The sequence below is a fragment of the Pelodiscus sinensis genome, chromosome 3, assembly GCF_049634645.1.
Source record: "Pelodiscus sinensis isolate JC-2024 chromosome 3, ASM4963464v1, whole genome shotgun sequence".
Classification (NCBI taxonomy): domain Eukaryota; kingdom Metazoa; phylum Chordata; order Testudines; family Trionychidae; genus Pelodiscus; species Pelodiscus sinensis.
Window position 1 is genome coordinate 133,833,029 of NC_134713.1, and position 21,907 is coordinate 133,854,935.

Below are 21,907 nucleotides of genomic sequence, written 5' to 3' on the forward strand. Positions count from 1 at the left end.
GGTGCTTTGCTGAATTGGGGTTTTTATATTTAGTTTATTCTGAGTATTTTGTGCTTTCTATTAACTGCAGCAGCACTGTCTGCATTAGAGAGGACTTTATTCTGAAGCATGTATATGCAGAGTTATCAAGTCATAGCATACTCTTTCTATACACTTCAATGTTCTGAATCATTTTAAAATGCTGGAACTGTCTTCCTGTTGCATTTAGATACTGAAACTTGGCCTGGCATTGCACCAAGAAAAGAAAACAAGCACAGAGAGAGACAGATGAGTGAGAGCTCCCTGTGTGATAGTAAAACTGATAGGCTTACGGAAACAGCAAGTTTTCAAGTAGCTGCAGGGAAGGACCACATGGAGGAGCAGCACTGCAGTGCTGAATCAACACTGGAGCCACACACCCAGTCCACAGAGACAGTCGGCAGGCCTTGTTCTGAATGTTTATCATCTGGGGATGCTGGTAAAGATAACAGTTTGCAGCTGACAGAGAAGCAGTTCTCTAAGGATGTAGCAAAAATAGAAGACGTGGCTAAAGAACCTGGAGTGGAACTCTCTTGTGAGCCAATGGTAGACATCTTTGTTGTAACGGATGCTGATTTGGTTTCTAAAGATGAAAATGTACAAGCAGAAAGAAATGTTCTCAGGTCAAAACACCATACAGGCTCTACTGAGACTACCAGAAGCCAGCTTGGAAATAATCCATTTAGCCAACAGCAGCAGAATCCTAGTTCAGGAGAGGAGGATGGAAAATCCCCACAGGACAGAGCTGCATCAAACATTTGTGAAAACATGTGTTATGGAAATAACAAAGTATCTGAACATATCAATTCTGCACATCCAGAAATATGCAAGGGGCTGCAAGACATGCCTAGGCAACAGGAGAAGGAGATAAATAATGAAGAACCAGAAGATTTTTTTGGGAGATTCTTAAATGGTAGCATAAAAGACACTGAAGAATCCCTTGCAATCTTAGAAAACCAAGAGGACTCTGAAACTCTTCCAGATACTCCACTGGAGCAAGCATCACACAGCTCAACAGAGGCTTTATTTTTAGATGACAGCTTTTCTTCACTCGATGAACTTGCAAAAAGGATAGAGATTGCCGAGGTAAACACTGGGAAAACTATAAAAACTAAAGTTTTAATTGAATTTATTGTAGTCTTAGAAATTGGTGCTTTCTTTAAAATTGATGATAAATATATGTTCCTGCACATCACTTCCTTATTTTTAGTGTAAAAAGAAAACTAAATTATTTGTTCTAGTCTTCCTATGAATTGATTTGCAGCCTCATTCCCCCCTCCTCCCCCAAATGGTGCTGTGAGCATCCACAGTTTCCACAGAAACCATCTTCGGTTGTGGGTTCAGCACTTCTGAAAATTAGACTTTTACTCTGTGTCAGCATAAAATATCCTTACCATTATTATTTTATATACAGACACTGCTATTAGGAGCACTGAAAAATCATATTTTTTTCCTTTGTAAATGTATGCAAATTTCATGTATGCATATGTGATATACATTTTCTTCCTGTGAGTGTTAGTTATTCTTATTCACTGATAGAGTAAAATTTGTTTTTCACTGCCCATTCACATAGATGAGTAATGGAGAGGAGAATTACCTATATAATATACTCTTTAATACTTTTTATACATCTCTATATGTTTTTTTTAAATGGCAAAATATATTCCCATTCCCATATTCCCAAACAGAAGGGTAACTTATCAAACAAGAGCAAGAAAAAAAGACAGGAAGAAATCTTTCCTGACACATTTTATGTATATACTTATAATTTTCTTAACCTCTGTCAGTTTTGTTGAAATAAAAGTAATTAGGAACTTCAGGGCTTGGTCAGTAGAACCATTGTTGCTGTACTTGTGTTGCCCATAAGGAGAATCAACAATTCTAAATATCAAAAGCTCTTTTTACATTTTTAAAAAGAAAAGGCAAAATCCCATCCTTATGTATCTGCCAGGTGAAAGGCCTGGGAAATCATGTAGTATTGGCCTCCCTAAATATTCAAAAATCATGAGTCAGGCCTCCAAAATCATGAGATGTTTAAAATAATGCACTTTTGAGGGTTCTTTTTGTCTGTCTGTTTTTTCAGCCTTAAGAGTATACTTAGCTCATGTTTTCATGCTTTTGCCTACAATCATGAAGGCTAGAAACATTTTTTTAATGAAAGCTGACTTCCTCACATAACCATGAGAGTCCAATAGCAGAGGTTTTAAAAAAGGCCTGCATTACTATAGTATCTGAGTGTCTAAGACTCTTTAAAGAGTAAGAAAGTGCTATAAACTTCATTTTACAGATGAGAAACATAGGCACATAGAGACTAAAAGACCATAGCCACACAGGAAGTTAATTGCAGACCACAGAATTGAATGCTGGTCTCCATAATCCAGGGTAGTGCCCTAACCACTAGATTATCTGTCCTCTCTGGTGTGATATGCATGATAAAATCACAAGAGTTGCCAGTAAACTGTTTGGCCCAAAGATCTCCTTATTGCTGCTCCATGGTTGAGCACACTGCACTTCCCCAGTGCCTCCTGCACTTGGTACCAGGGAAGTGCACTTGGTACAGTAAAACTCCATTAGTCCAGCATCCAATGCTCCGGGACTCCTGATGGTCCAGCACCATCAGGAACCCGGAAGTGCTGGGGCAGCCGGACAGGCTTCCCCCATTCAGCTGCTGCTGAAACTGACCAGCAGCTGAATCGGGGAAGCCGGGAGCAGAGCAGCTGGGGTGCTCCCGGGTTGGTGGGAGGGGATCCCACCCCAGACCCTTCATAGCCCCCCCTTACAATAGTCTGGCTCTGCCCCAGGCGTCCCTGATTCAGCTGCTGCTGGTCAGTTTCAGCAGCAGCAGCTGAATCGGGGATGCCTGCAATAGAGCAGCTGGAGTGCTGCCGGTTGGTCCCGCAGCGCTGAGGGGCGGTGCTACGGGACCAACCCGGCAACACCCCAGCTGCTCTGCCCCAGGCGTCTGGATTCAGCCTGCTGGTGAAACTGACGCTGCTGGTCAGTTTCAGCAGCGGCTGAATCCTGACGCCTGGGGCAAAGCAGCTGGGGTGCTGCCGGGTTGGTCCCGTAGCGCCGCCCCTCGGCGCTGCGGGACCAACCCGGCAGGACCCCAGCTACTCTGCCCCAGGAGCCCCCAAGTCAGCCGCTGCTGAAACAGATCAGCGGCTGATTCCAGGAAGCCCGGGGCAGAGCTGCTCTGCCCGGGGCTTCCTGGAATCAGCCGCTGATCTGTTTCAGCAGCGGCTGAATCGGGGACCCCTGGGGCAGAGCAGCTGTGGTCCTGCCGGGTTGGTCCCGCAGCGCCGTCTTTGAAAGTAGGAATAAGAGATCCTCCAGAAAAGGCTTCATTTTCCGGAGAATCACGTCTAGACTGGCGCTTTTCTCCGGCTTATCTCCAAGCTGGAAAAAAGCGGCAGCCATGTTAATGCAAATACTGCTGGGGATATTTAAATCCCCCACAGATTTGCTTATTCCAAAGTGCTACATTAGCATCCCTTTTCCGGAAGGGATGCCAGTGTAGATACAGCCATGCTGAATATTATGCATGTGGATAAAGTGTCTGCAGAATCAGGGCCTGAATTTGCGCATGGAAACACCATAATTCTCATGCATCATTGAACTAACTAGTTTGCTGGTTTGCATTTGCAAAACTCTGCATAAACAGAATGGTTTGGAAAATTTGGCCCTAAAACACCTGTGGATATATAGAAGAGAAGACCCTTAATTATCATCCCGTAGTGTTGGGTATCTTCTCAAAATTCAATATCTTGAGCTACCCAGCTAAAGCATTTATTTTTATATAGAAAGGAGTCAATACATTCTATAGCAGTTGGTAGTTAAATTAAACTGCTAGACCAAATGTTTTATTTACCCAGTTTCTTCACCAAAGCTAGACTTGTGCTATGAGCTGTACTATCCTTAACTCACTCTGCTTAGTCTAGCAATTGCAGGCATTTCAGATCAGTGTGGTAATCTGCATACTACACATGGTAACTTGTTGATATTGTTTTCTTATGGGAAATCTTGTTTGATTCCTAATTTCATTCTGCTTCCAACACTTTAGGTGCTGTGGCAGCATTACTGAGTCTCTGGAGACGGAAGAGAGTATCTTGCATAACTCAATAACAATCTTTCTAGCCAAATAAGGAGCCATGTTGTTTGTTTCTAAAGAGTCTCTTTCCAGTCATCCTTAGCAGGAGACCTGAGCCTGTAGATATAAATTAGGGGGAAAGGATGAGTTAATCTCAAAAAATTACCATGTATAGTATGCAGGATATTATTGTTCTGAAATGCCTGCAATTGCTAAATTAAGCAGGGTGAGTTAAGGACAGTATATAGCCCATCTGTGTTCTGTTTCCTCCCCCCCATTAATCTTACCACTTAATGTTATTTTAGGGTTTAATTTTCAGAAGTGCTAAGAGCCCACAACATCAGTAGAAGAAAACAGGATCTCCAGTGCTTGCCACTTCTGAAAAATTAGCCCTTTAACTTGTTTCTATAGTTACATTTCCTTAATATAAATATTTTTGTTAACAGTACTGTTAAAAATAATTCACATTAAGATATCTCCTACTATTGTCATGAAACCTTTGAAATTGGTTTTGGCAAAAAGTATGAGTACTATGTATTGATATGATATTTTGTGAAGCAAATACCTGGAAAATTGGAGTAGCGTTTCAGTCTGTAATATTTAGAAAGCAAAAATCCTTGCATACATTGAGAATGGGAAAACAAAATCATTGAATTAATCCTAAGTGGACCATGAAGTATTATATGGATCAATCTGATGTGAGTGGAAGTGATCATGAAGCAAGTTTCAACCGGAATAAAACAACGCAAATGAGTTGGAAAAGAAATGGGGAAATATGCAGCTTATTTTGAAATAATTACACTTACCCTATCATATGGCTTTTGTACCTATTTGATATTATTGTCTGGATTTATGACACCATTACTTAGATTTCAATAAATTATTGAACACAAAAACATTTTATATATACATAAGAAGCATACATGTATATTATTGCTATCTTTATAGTAAAGAGCAGTTGTTATTAGCCTTCTATTGGTATCAGATAATTATTTCACGCAATACCCCACTCTAGGTTCATATTTATTTTTTAGGCTGCCATTTAAAGTAAAGGGAAAGAGGCCAAGGCTAAAAAGCTATCAAATTGTACATCTTAATTCAACTAGCACTTATAAAAATAAAAGGAGAGTTTGTATATTTATTTCAAGCATTTATACATGGTGGCCATTTCCTCAGGATTTGGGAACCGTACAAAAAAGTAAAAAATTGCTAAATGTTGGCTTTTTCCAGCAAAAATACAATAAATCGTAAGAAAATGCCCTGCCAGGTGGACAAAAGTTGGAACAAACACAAACCCTAACAAACGGCCTTTAAGATCACCAAACTGTGAGAGATATCAGAGGTAAAAGCCCTCTGCTCAGGTCAGCTTGCTATTATTTCTGAAAGAATCAATTGACAGCTTGACAGCAAGATCAGTTGAACAGAATGTAACCACAATAAAGAGACAGAATTATAGAAACCACTCAGTCCTCATTTTACCTATTGTTAAAGGGCAGACTTACACATAATGTAAACAGATGCAATTTGAACCCGTAAGGTCCATGTTTACATTATATATTTCCTGTTTGTCCTGATTCTTTAGCTATTGCATTTGGGTGTATTGCTTGAAATGTGATTGTGTGTAGTGTGCAAAGCTTAAAAGAAGTATTCAAAATCTGTTAGTCAGAGGCTGGTATCAGAGATCAAATGTCCCCATCTCTACCAACAAGTCCAAAGCCGACATCCTATTGAGATTCCTTATTGTTGTGTAGATTAGTGTTCAATGTAAAGCTGTACATTAAATTGTCACATATTTAAACATTTGTAGAATCAGGACCTCTACTGCTATGTGGTGAAACTCAGGTAACCCTCTGGTGAGTTTCTTGGGGAAAAAAATGGTTCGATGGCATCTAAATATTATATGAACAGCAACTAGTGAACATAGCCAGTAGCTCAGGGGTAGGCAAAAGGGCCTCTGTGGGCCGGATTAAGCCTGCTAAGCGTGTGGATCTGGTCCGCGGAGGAGGCCCTGCTGCTCCCCTGCCACCAGGCCAAGTAGGGCCTTCTCCGCTCTGCCCCTGCCCTGCATGCGCTGTGCACTTGTGGCAGGGTGGGAGGAAGCTTTGCGTACTCCCCCGCCTCCAGGCCTTAATGGCCTGGGGGTGGGGGAGCACATGAAGCTTCTTCCTACCCTGCTAGGAGCACTCAGCGCTATAAAGCGCTGCTGGCAGGGGCAGCGGGGAGAAGGGAGGAGGTTTTGCATGCTCACCCACCCCCCGGCCCTAATTGGCATGGGGCAGGGGAGTGAAGGAAGTCTCCTCCCACACCAGGGGCATGGGCACCTCGGGGGAACTTGGGGTGGGGGCAAAGGCACTCCCTCACCCCAAGATCAGTCATTGTATGGTGGTGGGGAATCTGGAAATATCTCAGCCACACCGCTTCTTGTGCGGCCCGGAGCCACTTCAAAAATTTTTGAAGTGGCCCCTGGCAAAAAATTATTGTCCACCCCTGCAGTTGTCTCTTCTTGAAACGTAATAACTCATATGTCTTATTAATATAGCAAAAGAGATTTGGTCCGTTTCAGAATGAAACTGCTAATAGTAGTCTTGCTTTTGGCAGTTTCCCATATACTTGTTGCTTAATGCATTTTTTAAAAAATTATGTATATATTGGATAAAACTAAAATGATAGACTTTTGTCACATAAGTTTAAAAACTAAGCATAAGATAGAAAACATTTATCCTTAGGTCAGAGGGTTAATACATCCCAAAGACCATAATTTCAGAGGCAGTTCTGCTGCTGCAAGATTGAAAGTCCTCCTCACTCACTTTCATTAATGGGGAAGATGATTTATAAGTTGTTGATAGCTTAAGATGCATGGGATACAATCTACTTGAGTCCTTTTATATATTAGAACTAAAACCTGATTGAACCTCAGTGGTTAAAACTCAGAGTAGCAAAATGGTCCTTCACACAGTTACAGCCTGAACCAACCTGTTAACACATTGCTAGTGACTACTAGCTTGCTCCTGAGGCAGTTCACTAGGAGCCATTGATTCTCTTTATCACAAGCAGTACAATTATAGCAACACATGCAGGCAGCAAACATTCTACTTTTTGAAAAGCAAATTCTGTCCCCTAAACTTCTATTCTCTTCCTACACCTTATTTTGTCATAGTAAGAAAGTGTGAGCAGTTTTTGTGCCTGGGCTGGTAAATTATTATTAACATTTTGCAAGGTCATTTTAACAACACTACCAATGAAAACTTAGCCCCAGTGCCCTTCTCTCGTATGGTGAGATGTGTAGACAATTACTTCTGGTTCAGCTGGGTCAAATAACATTCATCTAGTATATAACCAATTTAGACTATTTTTTTTCTTGCTATGTTTTCTGGATTTTAATGTGCTTTGTTGGTTATACTTAAAAAACAACAAATAGTGTTAGTAGCACCTTAAAGACTAACAAAACATGAAGATTAGTAATAGAGATGTAGCTGTGTTAGTCTAGTCTAGCTGAAACAAAAAACAGGACTATGTAGCGCTTTAAAGACTAACAAGATGGTTTAGTAGGTGATGAGCTTTCGTGGGCCAGACCCACTTCCTCAGATCAAATTGTGGAAGAAAATTGGCATGACCATATATACCAAAGGGGATGCAATCAAAAAAAGTGAACACATATAAAAAGGACAAATCAAATTTCAGAAGAGAGGGGATGAAGGGGGGAGGTTATTGTCTGTGAGCTAATGATATTTGAGGTGATAATTGATGATCATGAGCTTTTGTGGGTAAAACCCACTTCTTCAGATGACCGGAGTATAATAAGTCCAGATCTAAGAAAGCTCATGATACCATCTACATGTTTTGTTAGTCTTTTACATGCTTCTAGACTATTTGTTGTTTTTTAAGTTTTTCCTGTTACAGACTAACTCCTGTGAAGTTTTTGTTGGTTAGATACTGTTAATCAAAACTAATATATTAAGTCCCAAAGTGACAATCAGAGTATGGGGCTTATTTTGAGTATAAAAAAGAAAATGTGCATCAGAGTTTAATTTTATTCTTTTAATTATATTTGATTGTACAATTTTGAAACTGCAGACTTCTGATATGTGTACTAATGCACCTGTTTTGTTCTTAGTTTGTGTGTCAATACTACAATTGTTTGAGTAGCTAATGGTTATATAATATTGCCAGCAGCTGAAAGAGCCAAGCTTAATCATGATCTTTCACCAAATAAGTCATTGGAAATACAAATGACGTTATTGGTGCAGTGCCTATTGGATTATGCCATCAACCTCTGCTCTTAGTCGTAGCTCTGTATTTAGTCCTTTGTCTCTGATTTGTCTGTTAAAAGTGTGCATTTATGCAGTATATAACTCTGTACTCAGAAGTTATTTAGGAAATCAGAATTGTGAAACAGTCCACTTGTTCTCTGTTTGTGCTATTCTTACCATTTCTGTAGAGTGCCAGCATGTTGTTACAGCCTCTGCTACATTAATTAGATTACAATGAGTATTATAGCTGTGTAAAACCAGACAAGTAGTCTGGAATGTTGAGTTTTTTGAATCTGCATCTTTTGAATCTGAAATTGAGACTGATAATTATAAATATGTTGGATCTTATCCCTCAGCAGTAGATGAAAAGTATATTTGGTTCTATTGCAAATCTGATTTCATATACATCTAGTGCTGTATCACAAACGTACTCAGATAACTCCTGCTAAATTTTTAGAGTGCAAATTATCAGGAGTTTGTAAAAATAGATTTGTTAGAGTAGGAATAAAAGTGCTAGTAACATTTCACTCAAACTTAATGGATCATAGATGTTTTTCTTGCTAAGTAATGATGATGTCAGGACAGAAATGGGCACATCAGAATATATATTTTTTTATATCCTGTTAATTTCCAGCATGGACATAACTATCAACATATGAAGGCTATTACTAGGAACATTTGGGGAGGAAAAATTGAGGTACGCCTTCTGACTCAATTGAAATTCAGTGGCCAAAGGACGCATGAAAAACTTAAAATATTTTGCTAAAATACAGTGACTATCTCTTCTGCAGTAAGAGACACTTTTTGTGTGCACTTCTGTTTTTATGCATCATATATACTGAAAACATCGCAGTGCTCATTATTTTACTATCTGCATCAATTGTAAATAGTTGATGCTCTTGCCAAAAAGGATTATGTAGTAATAGGAAAATATAGTAGGTGTTTTAAAGAAGAGGTTTGTGAACAGACACTGATGCTTAACTCTTATCTTAGTTTGATTTAGTGAAAATATTCTCAGGCACATTGCTATTGCTTGTGTGTTTTAATTTGTAAAATATGTTAAGTTCTTTGTGTTCTAGAAGTTTGCTAAAGCATAGACTGCCAGTAAACTAGTAGCCTCTCATACTTGCTATATGATCCTGAAAACTCAGTTGCAGTGTTTAAACAGTTGACTAGTCCTGTCAACATCTGGATCACAGGGAATGTGTGCTCGTGCCGGGATTATTTTGGTGTTGGGTTTTAGAGCTATCTCCAATGTGAAAATCTTACATCCAGCAAATGGGAACACTGTTATAGCTGCATTCTTTTAGTTTTTTATAAGCTAACTTTTTAAAAACTCAGTTGAATACCATTTTATGGAAGCCCTTTTCTTTTTGTGTAATTGTGACCATGTTTATCATAATGATGACACTAACACATTAAGCAAATTTTTAAATATGCATTTACATTACTACCCATGAATCAGTTCTTTGTACCTTCTAGCTACTCTTTGAACTTTTTCCTTTTTTCTTTTCCTGTTTCAGGCAGTTGGACTGTATGTTGGGTTTACAGCATATACTCACAGAAAAAACAGATAAACTAAATACAAAAGCTGTAAAGCTAAATGTCACACTACTTTATTTCTTAAAATTCAGAATAACATGCAAGAACCAAAAATCACAGACAATACAGGCTGCTTCCTAAGGCAGCAAAGCACTCACCCCCACCTTGCTTTAAACTCTTTTTTTTAAGTGTCTCTGATCCCATGTTTTGATACAGAAAACCATTGCCTGCAAATGCAAGCAAGACCAGGAAACAGCTGCCCTCCCACCTTCCCGAATCTCACACTCTTACAGTAATAGCTTGCAATTCCAAAACAGTCCTGCAGTCACACCAAAATTAATAAAACAGTTAATCCAGCATTCTTTGGTGCTTCTGCTTAAAAAACAGTCGTTTGGAAGGATGAAGTAGGTTTCTGCTAACAACTGACCACAGTACAAGCATATCCTCTTTAATATATTACTGTTTAACCAGAAGTACAATTGTATAATTGCAGTTATCTGTGTGAATTATTTTATTGTAAATACTATTGTCTACTTTGGTCACATTACTTTAATATTGAAACAGCTGATTATTTAGAGCTTAATATTAGATCACTACAAAAATATGAGTAGAACTAAAGACAAACACGTTTAGTCAGTAGATTGAAGTTTTTTTTAAACGACATATCCCTAACTAGCTTCCTTATATTGATATCATTTAGCCTCTTGTGTATTAATGGAACTCTCTATATATTCTAGGCTCCATTCTGGAGGTTGAATTAGATGCAGGTGAAGCCAGTAGAAGTGGTTAACTCCACATCACCACTTGAGCACCACTAATACTTTTCCTACCTTACGCTTTTTGTAGATAGGATAAAAGTAGACCTACGTACTTGACTGAAATTCCTTCAGAAATCAGAATTGAATCTCCACTTCAGTTTGACATCCTGCATTATTTTTTGTAGCTGTTCCAATTCATTATGAAGAAACCAAATTCCAGAAACTTTTTACTTGGTCTCCTGGATTCTATCTTTAAACTAAACTGAGTATAAGCACCATGTATCAGTACTTACATCACTGTTGTTACTCTCTTCTTCAGTGGGATTGTATCATGCTAACAGTATGAAAATCACTGCCACTTGAACTTTTTCAGAACCTGACCGTCCAAGATGGACAATACCTTGCAGACTTGGGCGCTCTGCCACAGATTTATCCAATGCGGTGATTAGTCTCTGCCCACTTACTAGGCCTGCTCTGAAAAACTCATGATGTTATCTAATCTTGCCAAACAAAAATTGTTTGAGCACTGCATCAACCAGTGAATGCATCTTTCATGTCTTTATTCAGCAAAACTGTTGTTTTGAGCTGAGAAGCCCAGCTTTTTCTCCTTTTTGTTCTATTGGGACCACTCTGCCTGATCCCTTCTGCTCTTAAGTATGCACAAATAATTTTGTTTGGTATATTTTTTTAAAATTGCTTGGTTTGAGGGTTTTTTTGTCTTTGAAGGAATTGTATTTTTCAGCTATTTTTATTATGTTTTTCTCAGATACTTTCTAAAACATTTTGGTACTAGGGATGTTAAATATCAGTTAATTGAATAGTCAATTAGCCTCATGAATTTTTATTTTATATGAATCTATATCAGAGGCAGCAGCTTGAGGGGCCAGGCGGGAGCTGGTCTGTGAGAGGAGCCAGTTTAAAAACCAGCTCCCCTCGCGGCCTGGCTGCCTGTCACCCAGTGCTGGCAGCAGCCTGGGGTAGCAGCAAGGTGGCTGTCCAGGGGAATCCCTGACCCAGCGCAAGCCGAAACTGAGCCGTGCTGTCTGCCCGCATGGCTCCTAATATACTTTAAAGGCAGAGCCGCTGCAGAGGTGGGCCCCAGACCTGGCTCAACCTGGGACTGAGCCAGGTTGTTGGCCAGCTAAACAATTTACTGGCAAGGTGGGCAGGGGGAATGCATGTAGTCTATAGCATTAACCTATAAGCTTTTGCTTATCAGTTAATCGACTACATTGTTACATCCCTATTTGGTACTATGTTTGTTCAATATTCACTAGGTTCTCCAGTCCAAACATCCTAAGGCTGAATAACAGCGGTACCATTTCACCATAAGACAGTGGTTCTTCCTTTGCTTCAGGATGTGTTTTTGAAATATTCTTCTATGTGCCTATCTAATGAGATCAGCGCCAACATTTGGGCAAATGTGAAATGATATATATTGGAACAAAGAGCACAAGTAGCAGCAGATGGAAGATTCTATCTTGGGAAGCAGTGACTTTGAAAGAAGGCTAAGGGTCATGGTGGACAGTCAGCTGAGTATGAACTCTCAATATTCTGCTATAACTAAAAGGGCTAATGTGATCCTTGGATGTATAAACAGGGGAATCTCCAGAAGGAATAGGGCAATTATATAATCTCTGTATTTGGCTTTGGTACCACTACTACTGGGATTTTGTGTCCAGAATACAAAAAAACATTGATAAATTGGAGAGCATTTAGAGAAGATCTGCAAGAATGATTAAAGGATTAGAAAAAATATTTTAGTGATAAAGTCAGGGTGCTAAATCCTAAGTTTAACAAAGAGAAAGTTAAGGCGTGATTTGATCACAGTGTCAGGCACCCCTAGGAAAAGTAGAAAGTTGGCACCTCTGTCTGCAGCCAAATATAGGTGATATGACATTGGTTCCTGACCTTTTTCTGTCCTTCTGTGTTACCACTCCATGTCAGAAGCTGGGTGGTCCATTTGTCACCTCTCTGTCTCATGCCATCGCCTAATTCCTTTGCCACTGTCTCTTCTTTGAGCTTTCTGTTTTTCTATAAAGTCTTCTTTATACTGCTTTGAATCCTCCAGATATATTTTAATTTTCAGTCATTCCCCATTCTGCCCTGTTCTTAGTTTTTGCTTCTCCCTCCCTACTGGCTTCCTCTCTCCATTCCTACTCTCACCAAAATGTTACATGCTGTGTTGGGGTGACATTCTTTCTTGGCTAGAGGATAGGCAGGTGGGAAGACAGCATGTGTTTTTGCTGCTGACCTAATTACTGCAGGAAAGATAATGGAAAAATCTTTGGGTAGTGACCTGCTGCCCAGAGTACTGTTTATGTGAGCTGTTAGCATGGCCAGCTGCATTAGGGGAATGCCAGTAGAGCAGGAACTTTTGAATTGCTGTGTGCTGTTTTACCCAGAGTTCCAGTGAGAAACTGGAAGTGGATGCAGAATCAGACAGCTTTCCCTACCACTCTTGTTCCTCTGTTGTACTTTCTGCCCCCAGACTATTCTCTTTCCTCCCAGGGGAGCCAGAGTCGCTGCCATAAAGACATTATGTTGGGCAATGAATCAAGCTGTGTAATTTCCAAGAGTAGTTTGATGGTCTATGTGGGGTTACTGGCCTTTAGAAAGATGAAGTAATTTATTGTCCTTTTTGTTGGCTGAAGTTATTGAAGGCCCATATTCGGCACTACCCTCATCCCTCATGAAATTAAGGCCTGAGACTACATATCAACTAATGGAAACTACAATCTGATACATTATCTAAGAGAATGGATCTGTGGATACTTAACCTAGAGAACAATTAAAGAAAAGTCTTGCCATTCCTTTTTCTGTTGCGTAAGAGGATATTGCAATTTGGCATTGCATTTGACCTCTCTTCTTTGGAGATGTACTTGTGAAAAAATAATTCACAGTGCAGAAGCATTACAAGAAAAACAGGAGACTGTTTCTCTGCTGTTTCTAATTCCCTTCCGCCTATCCTTCCCCCCCAGAGCCATTACTGAGAGTACTTTCATGTCTGGATTTCTAACACAGTCTGTTGTGTCACTCTGTGCCAAATGGTTCTTTTAAACTCTCATAGGTTGCCCCTGCAGAGGGACTAGTGTCAATCCTAAAGAAGAGAGATGACAGTGAAGGAAAGACACTTGATCAAATCCAGCAGAAAAATCCAAAGAGAAGAGTGAGATTTCAAGAAATGGAAGACACCTTGGATCAAGGTAGTTTGCTCATGTTTAATTTATGTGTTTTCATGGCATACAGATTATATGCATGCTTTCATATGTTAGAGAGGGAAAAAGCAGGAAATAGTTTTAAACAAAGTTTGGGGTAGTCTGCCCTGTTTTGCCTTGCTAGCTATTCTCCAGGTAGCAGTAGTAATGGAGTGTGCTAAAACTTGTTCTTGAAACGGATAGGGTGTGCAAAGGCTTTTGTGCGACAAGTTAATTAACCAGAACAAAATTTTAAATACATTTCTGTTGTAAACCAAACCCGGCTTTGGTTGGAGCTGAAGGACACCTACTGCTCTCTTGCCTGACAGCTTTCACCTATTGGATATTCCGTCATTTAATTTCTAATCCTGGGAAGTGGAAGCGGTAGGCTTTTGTTCAGTAATCTAACCAACATGTAAAAAAAGCAATGCAAAAAACCTGTATCTCCCTCTCTTCCTCCTCTCTTACCCCCCCCCCCCCCCCCCCCAACATAGCAAACCTTCAGGATGACAAGGCCAGCTCAGAAACCGTATTTGTAGAACTATGAGTTCGGAAGGCTTTAATCTTGTCGTCATAATGAACACTGGTGTCAATTTGTTTGCAGTTGAAACATGGTTTAAATTGTGTTTATCGCCTCCCCGTCTATTGATAGGGTAACTATTTGCAGGGAAAATCCTTGCGCTCTACTGTCATAACTAGAATGGGTTTTACTACAGTCCCTCACTCTCATCACAAAACCTTACCACAAAACCTTACCTCACTAAAGTCACTCCACATTTTAGCAGCGTGGGGGCCTGCAACAGGGTGCTACTCACCAGAAACTGTGGAGCCAGCACTCTTGTCACTTCCCCGCTCAATTAAGGGAAAGGAAATGGAACTGATTAGAAGATTGGCAGAGGTGGAACAGCTACCAGCCTGATGAGCGGAGTGGGGAATGGAAGGAGAGAAGAAGGGAAGCAACCAGATGGTGGAAGAGAACTGGGTATCTCTCCCTTCCTGGCTATAAGAAAGAGAAATCTCTAAAGCTGGAACCCCCAGTAATATGTGGTGAGAGGTGGTAGGTTTGGTCTGTGTAAATAACTAGCACTGATGACAGCTGAGCCAGGAGGTGTCTGAGTGATGTTTGGAGCAGAGCAGAGGCAGGACTAAGAGGGCCCTACTATGACCTATTACAGGTCCAAAAAGATCTTTTGCTATTATGTAGCCAAACGTTTCTTATTTTGAGGTCATTGCATCTCCTTATCTGAATGTCATCTGAGATGACGCCTGTTTCATATTTGCCAAAATAATCTAACCAAAAATAGTAGAATGTATATATGTATTTTAGAATGCATGTTACTGATGGGGCAGGAACTTATGCTCTCTCTTCTGGGCTGACCAGTACATTGCATTGTGGTTGTTCCTAGAGATAACTAATCCTGGTTTCTCTACCTCGGAGAAGGGCAGTGCACAGGAATCCTGGGGAGTCAGGGAATTTGTCTGCTCCTTTTCCTGCATGAGGTGGGAATGCCAGGAGTTCTGGCTCCTCTTCCCAAGTATTGCAGGTGTCCTAGACTCCTCCCACAACTAAGAGTGGTTGGGTCTTTGTGGTCCAGAAGGCGGGAGCTTGCAGCCCCTTTGTGGGTTAATGAGAATGAGATTTGGTATGGGGAGATCCCATTTTTCAACCTCTCTTATACTCCTGTTTCAGAGTAACCTGTGGTTGGGACTGTTTCTCTTCTTTGCAGGGGCTTCTTCAGGACCCTGTGATCAGGTTGAAAGATAAGGGGGTGCAGGGGCTAGGTCCGATAGAGGAAGGATCCATCTTCCATTTCTTCGTGATTGTTCGGTACCGAACCGGAATCAGTACCAGGAGTGACTCCTCTTCCGTTAGGAGCTCCCAATGCTTGAGGCCACTACTTGTGTGAAAAGATGCCCCCTCTGCACACAAAGAAAGTTTTGACTGTAGGAGGTTGAGAGTAACTGGGATTTAGCTGACAGTGTATTTGGTTTTCACCATAAACCATAGAGGGGGACCAATAGTCTATGAAAGGCCAGGACCTACAGAATAGCAGGCTTAGTAATTACCATCTTTTATTGCTATTATTCCTCTGAAGATACATCTGGTCTTAATGAGACTATTTGAATTCTGCTTCCCTTAGTATCGCTTCTTCTGTGGATAGTTTAAAAAACACTGTATTGGGAGTGGGGGAGAGAAGAGCCTATGCCAGGGGTGGCCAACCCATTAAACAAAGAGAGCCGAAACAGCAGCAGAAAAAATGCGAAGAGCTGCACCAGAATTGTCGAGGGGGGGGAGGGGAGGAAAGCCTCCCCAGAGTTGTTAAGCAAAAAAAAGAAAGGAGGGGTGGGGAGGGCTTAGGCTTTTTGGCCATAGCAGGTTCCCATCAGCTGCCGCCATCTGTTGGCTGCTATTTTGAATCCCCTCCGGACTGCTCCCCTGCCCCAGTGAGCACAGGAGGCCTTTTGGAGGGGCGTGGAGGAGGCTTCGCGAGCCACAGGGGAGGCTTCACAAGCTGCACTTGTGCAGGGGAAAAGCCGCATGAAGCTCACAAGCTGCGGGTTGGCCACCCCTGGCCTATGCCATTGGAAGCAGAGGCATGACACTAGATTTAAACTGGTGTAAGTGATAAAGGATCTTCTGGTCCCGCAATTGCCACATAGTGTTGAATATTTTATTAGCAAAGGAAACTAGCCAGGCACTGATTTCAACAGATTTTGGAGTAGGCAGCATTATGTAAGGGAAGACTACCAGACAAATAATTAGAAATATAAAAAGAGCTGGTCACTTTTAGCATATTAGATCTTGTGGCTCCCACTATTGTACTAACATTACAATTTAATGTCTGCCAGGAAAGTGTTGGGATAATGTTTCTCTATCAATGTATTTTTAACTTGCGCTAGGAATTTACCAGTGCATTACCCTGTTACAGTGCATTACCCTGTTACAGTTTTGGCATCTTAAGATTTTTAAACGTATAGGTAAGATAAGTTGCATCATGAATCAAAGTATTGTAACACTAATGGGGCCAAATTAATCTCTGCTGTAAATCTGTTGCAAACAATGGAATTGACCATTAGAACAATTTACTGAGGGATGCAGTGGATTCCCTGTCACCTGAAGGCTTTAAATTAAAATTAGATGTGTCTCTTAAAAATATGCTGCAGCTCAACTTGCAAGAATGGGCTTGATGCAGGAACTACTTTGTGCAATTCCATGGCCTGTGTTGTGCAGGAGTTAAGATAAGGTAATTATAATGGTCCCATATGGCTTTCAAATTTATGAGCACAGATAATTACTGTGACCACTTTCTTTCCAGGTGATACTTATGTTGTATGTAAGTTGTTTTGTATGTAAGTTTATAACTTCTGGTTTGCTGATGAACTGTAAATCCTCCAAAAACAGAGTGTTCTTTCATTTTAAGGTCACATTTTATTAGGATTGGTTGGGAATTTTGTGATGAAACATGTTTTTTTTTCCATCCAAAAATGGTAGTACATTGAATCGGGAGCTTTTCATGGGAACATATCAGTTCCAGCAAAAGATCAGTCAGAAAATGTTTTCTCAGGTACAGGATGGAACTTCTGGTTCAAACGAAAGCCCAAAAAAGACAGTGACTCCGCTGATTTATGGCGCTCACCGGGCTGTGGGAGGCCCAGGCTCAAGTCTCTGATGTGTTTGATTTAAAGCTGGGACCTGAACCTGAGTCACCACATCACGGGTGAGGCTATGTCTAGACTGTAGGCTTCTTTCAGAAAAACCTTTCTTTGGAAGAGATCTTCCAAAAAAACTTCTTCTGAAAGAGAATGTCTACACACAAAAGCACATTGAAAAAAGTGATCTGCTTTTTCAAAAGATAGCGTCCATTCAGTGTGGATACTATCTGGCATTTAAGCTGTGATAACAGGTGGCCACTCTGTCCATAGTACTTTTTCCTCTTTCTTCTTCTTTTGAAAGAACTCCCCCTTCCTCGTCCACACACACCTTTTTCCAAAAGAGCTCTTTCCAAAAAAGGCTTCTTCCTCATAGAAAGTGGTTTACCAATGTCGGAAAAAACCCTCTGTTCTTTCAATTTTCTTTTGAAAGAACGCGATTGCACTGTGGACGTAACTCAAGTTTTTTTGGAAAAATGGCCATTTTTCCAAAATAACTTGATAATGTAGACATACCCTGAGCTCTAACCACTGTACTACAGAGTCAGTCTCTCTTTGATCCACTAACTATTTCTGTATACAAACTGGAACAGCTCCAACTGGATAGATTGAGAGGCCCACCCTGAAAGTGCCAATAGTTGGTTGGCACTCATCTGGGATGAGAGAGATTCATCTCTCTCTGTTTCATCTAACAACTTTGACATGTTTTGGTTTTGTCCTGATATGAGATGGGAAAGATTTCAAAAGCTCAAATGCTTATGGGATGAGAGAACCATTTCCTGTCCCGCTCTACCTTTATTACTGGGGGTTATGTTCTCAATTCACAGATGGAATCCCTTAGTGTAACAGGGCATTGCTGGGCCCCCTTCAGTTCTGCCCCTGCTGTGTCTGTAAAGCTGTCAGAAACCTCTGTGTTGGTGCTCTCGCCTGTGGTTTTTATTTGCAATGTCCGTTCCCACCACCTTGTTACTACTGACAGCGTCAGGGTTTTAGCCTCAGAGACCACTAGTCTTGTGGACTGCAGAGAAGAGTTCCAGTCTCTACTCTGTTGGCTCCCTTCTCCTTCCCCTGCCAGCTTTTATGTAGCCTATGCCTAAAAAGCCCAGCATCCTGTCACAGTCAGTAAATATTATCTTACAGTTTTTATCCATTTTTATGGTGATACACTAAAAACAGTAATATAAGTTGAACCTCTCTAGTCCAGTGGTCCCCAACGTGGTGCCCGCGGGCGCCATGGCGCCCGCCGGGGCATTTATGTGCGCCCGCCAAACGATCTGGACTGGCCCAGCCCCTAGGTGCACGGCTCATGCGCGGTGCCAGCCCTGGGCACGCGGCGTGTGCGTGGCCCTGCCCCCGGACGCCCAGTGCGAGCGCGGCCCTGCCCCCAGACGCCCGGCAGCCCTGAAAGGTTGAGGACCACTGTTCTAGTCAGTCCTTCTTGTGGCTGTGGTAGAAACTTTTTCTGTGCCCAGAGTTGTTTTTTTGCCAACATATTTTTCACTAAATAATTCTTATTGTAAATATTTAATAGTTGTTAGACTGTATGCATCTTTTAGGTAATTAAGTACTATTGTACAGTTAGATTCATGAACCAGTACTGTCTTGAGTTCTAGAGATCAAATTTCTGCTGAGATTGTGGGGCAACTATAGACATCACTATAGACCATTGGAACAACCTTGTATTATAAACCAGGGGTGGCCAACCTATGGCTTGCGAGCCACATGTGGCTCTTAAAAGAAAAAATTGCGGCTCCCTCACCTGCACCCACACCCACGGCTTTACCAAGGGGCAGTTGTGTGAAAGAGACAAAGCCGTGGAGTCCTGTGCATCCTTCAAAATGTCCACCATTAAAAGGGCTGTGACGGACCTCTTCCCCCTCCCCCCACCGTTTATGAAATGGATTCATAGACATGAATATACATAACTCAAAGGTGGTTTGAGCAAATTATTTCATGTAACCCATCGATCTTCATGTCATGATCTGCAGGTTCTGTTTATCTTACTCTTTTATATGTAGTGTGTGTGTGTGTGTGTGTGTGTGTGTGTGTGTGTGTGTGTGTGTGTGTGTGTGTAAAATTAGACACATGGAGTGGGGAATACTTTGTGAGTTTCAAATGTGTGAATGAGAGTCATGGAGGGTGTTACCTGCAACTTCTAGATGAGCCACTGTTAAACAATCTTTTGTCCTTAAGTTGGAGCAGTGGTTGGTAGGGAATGGCCACAACTCCTTAGCAAAAGGAGTAGGAAAGCAGAGGCCTGAGTCTTTTGGGCTGGGCTGAACCTGAAGGAAGGGGCCTGAGACCCCAGGGTGGGGACGAGAGCCCTGGTTTAGAGTGGCTGCTGGAAAAGAGGTTTTAGGGTGAGTTCGATTATGTTTGTACTGAGGTGAGGTTTCAATGTAGAATTAGCCAAGCAGTTTTGTTTCTTTTAATTTGTAACCTGCTTTGCTCTGCCTTCTTTCTCTTATTACTACTTAAATCCTACTACTTCAACTTAATAAAACCATTTTTATTTTCTATCAAACCTAGTGTAAGCAATTGTTACCGGGGGGGGGGGGAGAGAACCAGTGTGCACATTCCCCCTTTCATTGCTAAAGGGGGCTTACCTAATTCTTTGGGATTTGATCCCATCTGGGGAGTGCTGTCTCAGGAGGCTGGGCACTAAATTGCACTCTCCTTGGACCTAAAGTGGTTCAGTGTCTGTACTGCTTCTCGGTGGGGGCAGGGACCTCTGCTCAGGGCCTTGGCTGGGGGTAGGGTTTCCAGATGGCTGAAACAAAAATACCGACCCCCCCGCCCGCCCCCCCAAAAAAACCACTGGGAAAAAATTTTGTTGAAGGGGAGAAAAAAAGGTGGTGTGAAAACAAAAGTTGTTGAGGAGGGGGGAAAAAAAAAGGACTCCAAGAACCTGGATCACTGCTAGGGGATACCAGGTAGTCATTTAAAAAAAAAAAAAAAACGCTTTGTAGGGAGAGGGTGGAAGGAAGGGACCAGCCGGGAAGGGAGCAGTGCTGGCCAGGAAGGGGCGGACTGGAAACAGCTAAGGGTAGGGGGCAACGGGGCTGGCTGGGGGAGATGGGGAGGGCCAACCGGGAAGCAGGGCTGGTCGTGGTGGGGGGTTGGGTGGAACGGGGCTGGCTGCGGGATATCGGGGGAGGGGAGACTGGCCGGGAGTAAGGGGGAGCAGGAAGCACAGCTCTGGGGGATCAGGGGCCGCGAGGGTGGCTGGGAAGAAGGGGGGGGCGAGAAGCAGAGCTGGCGGGAGGTGTGCAATGGTGCTGACCGCGGGAGATCAGGAAGAGGAATGGGCCAGCAGGAAGCAGAGCTGGGGAGGGGTTGGGGGCCGTGACCCTGGCCCTGGCCAGGAGGAAGGGGGGGCAGGAAGCAGCGCTGGCGGGGGGGGGGGAGGGCGTGCAGCGGCACTGGCCAGGAGGAAAGGGGAGCGGTAAGCAGAGCTGGGGAGTATGCAGGGGGGCTGGCCGGGGAAGATCAGGAGAGGAAGTGGGGGAGAACCGGCTGGGAAGGGGTGGGGGAGCAAATTGGCTGGCAGCGAGTGGGACTGACCTGGGCACTTGCTGCCTGTCCCGCGCAGGTTTCCAGCGACGCACAAGCGAGGAGGCGGCTTCCCCTCCTCACTCTCAACTGACTGAGGGCTCCAGGCGGCAATTGCGGCCCGGCCTCCCAGCTGCTCCCCCTGCCCACGCCAGGCTTCCATCCGGTGTGCAGCCGGAAAAATCCGAAAATATCTGACATTGCACGTGTCCGGTATTTTCTGATTTTTTTTTTTTACCAGACAGAGCATGCAAATACCAGACTGTCCGGTATAACCCCTGAGGCATTGTCTGTGACTGCACCCTATCACAAGGGCAATGCCTGCTCTTAGAAGGGCAGTGTCTCAGCATTTGGGCTGCCTTTTTTTTGTGTGTGTATGTTCAACAACTTTTTTCCCTCGGCTCTTTGCACTGTATCCACCACTATTTTGGCTCTTCATCTGTAACGAATTGGCCAGCCCTGTTATAAACCATTTAGAGTGTATTTATAGCAAGTGGTAAGCTTCGTTTTCTAATACTGCATACAATAGCTGTAGCTAAGTCATTTTACGCTTTTTGGTTAGTCAAAACAAGAGTACAGGTAGAAGTAGCAATAATAATATTGTATATAAGATCTTGAATGGCAGTAGAACTCTTCTAGGTCAGCAAAATGTATATTTTAAGTTACAAACATAATCCTTTCTCTCCAAGAGTCAAATTTTCCTGGCCCAGTATCCACAGTTGACATGGGCTCTACTGAAACATTTTGCCACAAGTAATATGCCTTTTAAGTTTTGAGAAATCACCAAATGTAGCAAAGGGGTTAAGAGGACCTTTTTTGGCTTAGCATATGTCACTTGGGAAGGAATTT

At 42.1% G+C, this 21,907-nt stretch overlaps 1 protein-coding gene across 6 annotated transcripts in view; it reads left to right on the forward strand.

Moving 5' to 3' along the window:
* Positions 1-21,907, forward strand: part of CNST (consortin, connexin sorting protein) — an 87,774-nt gene that overhangs the window by 57,258 nt on the left and 8,609 nt on the right. For 4 of the 6 annotated variants that reach the window (XM_075924905.1, XM_075924906.1, XM_025190792.2 and 1 more), the window contains 2 exons: positions 209-1,104; positions 13,729-13,864. In XM_075924905.1, the coding sequence (XP_075781020.1) occupies positions 209-1,104; positions 13,729-13,864 (1,032 nt within the window). Of the gene's footprint in view, positions 1-208; positions 1,105-4,081; positions 5,082-13,728; positions 13,865-21,907 lie in introns of those variants that run through there. The other 2 variants (XM_075924908.1, XM_075924907.1) reach the window with 2 other exon arrangements.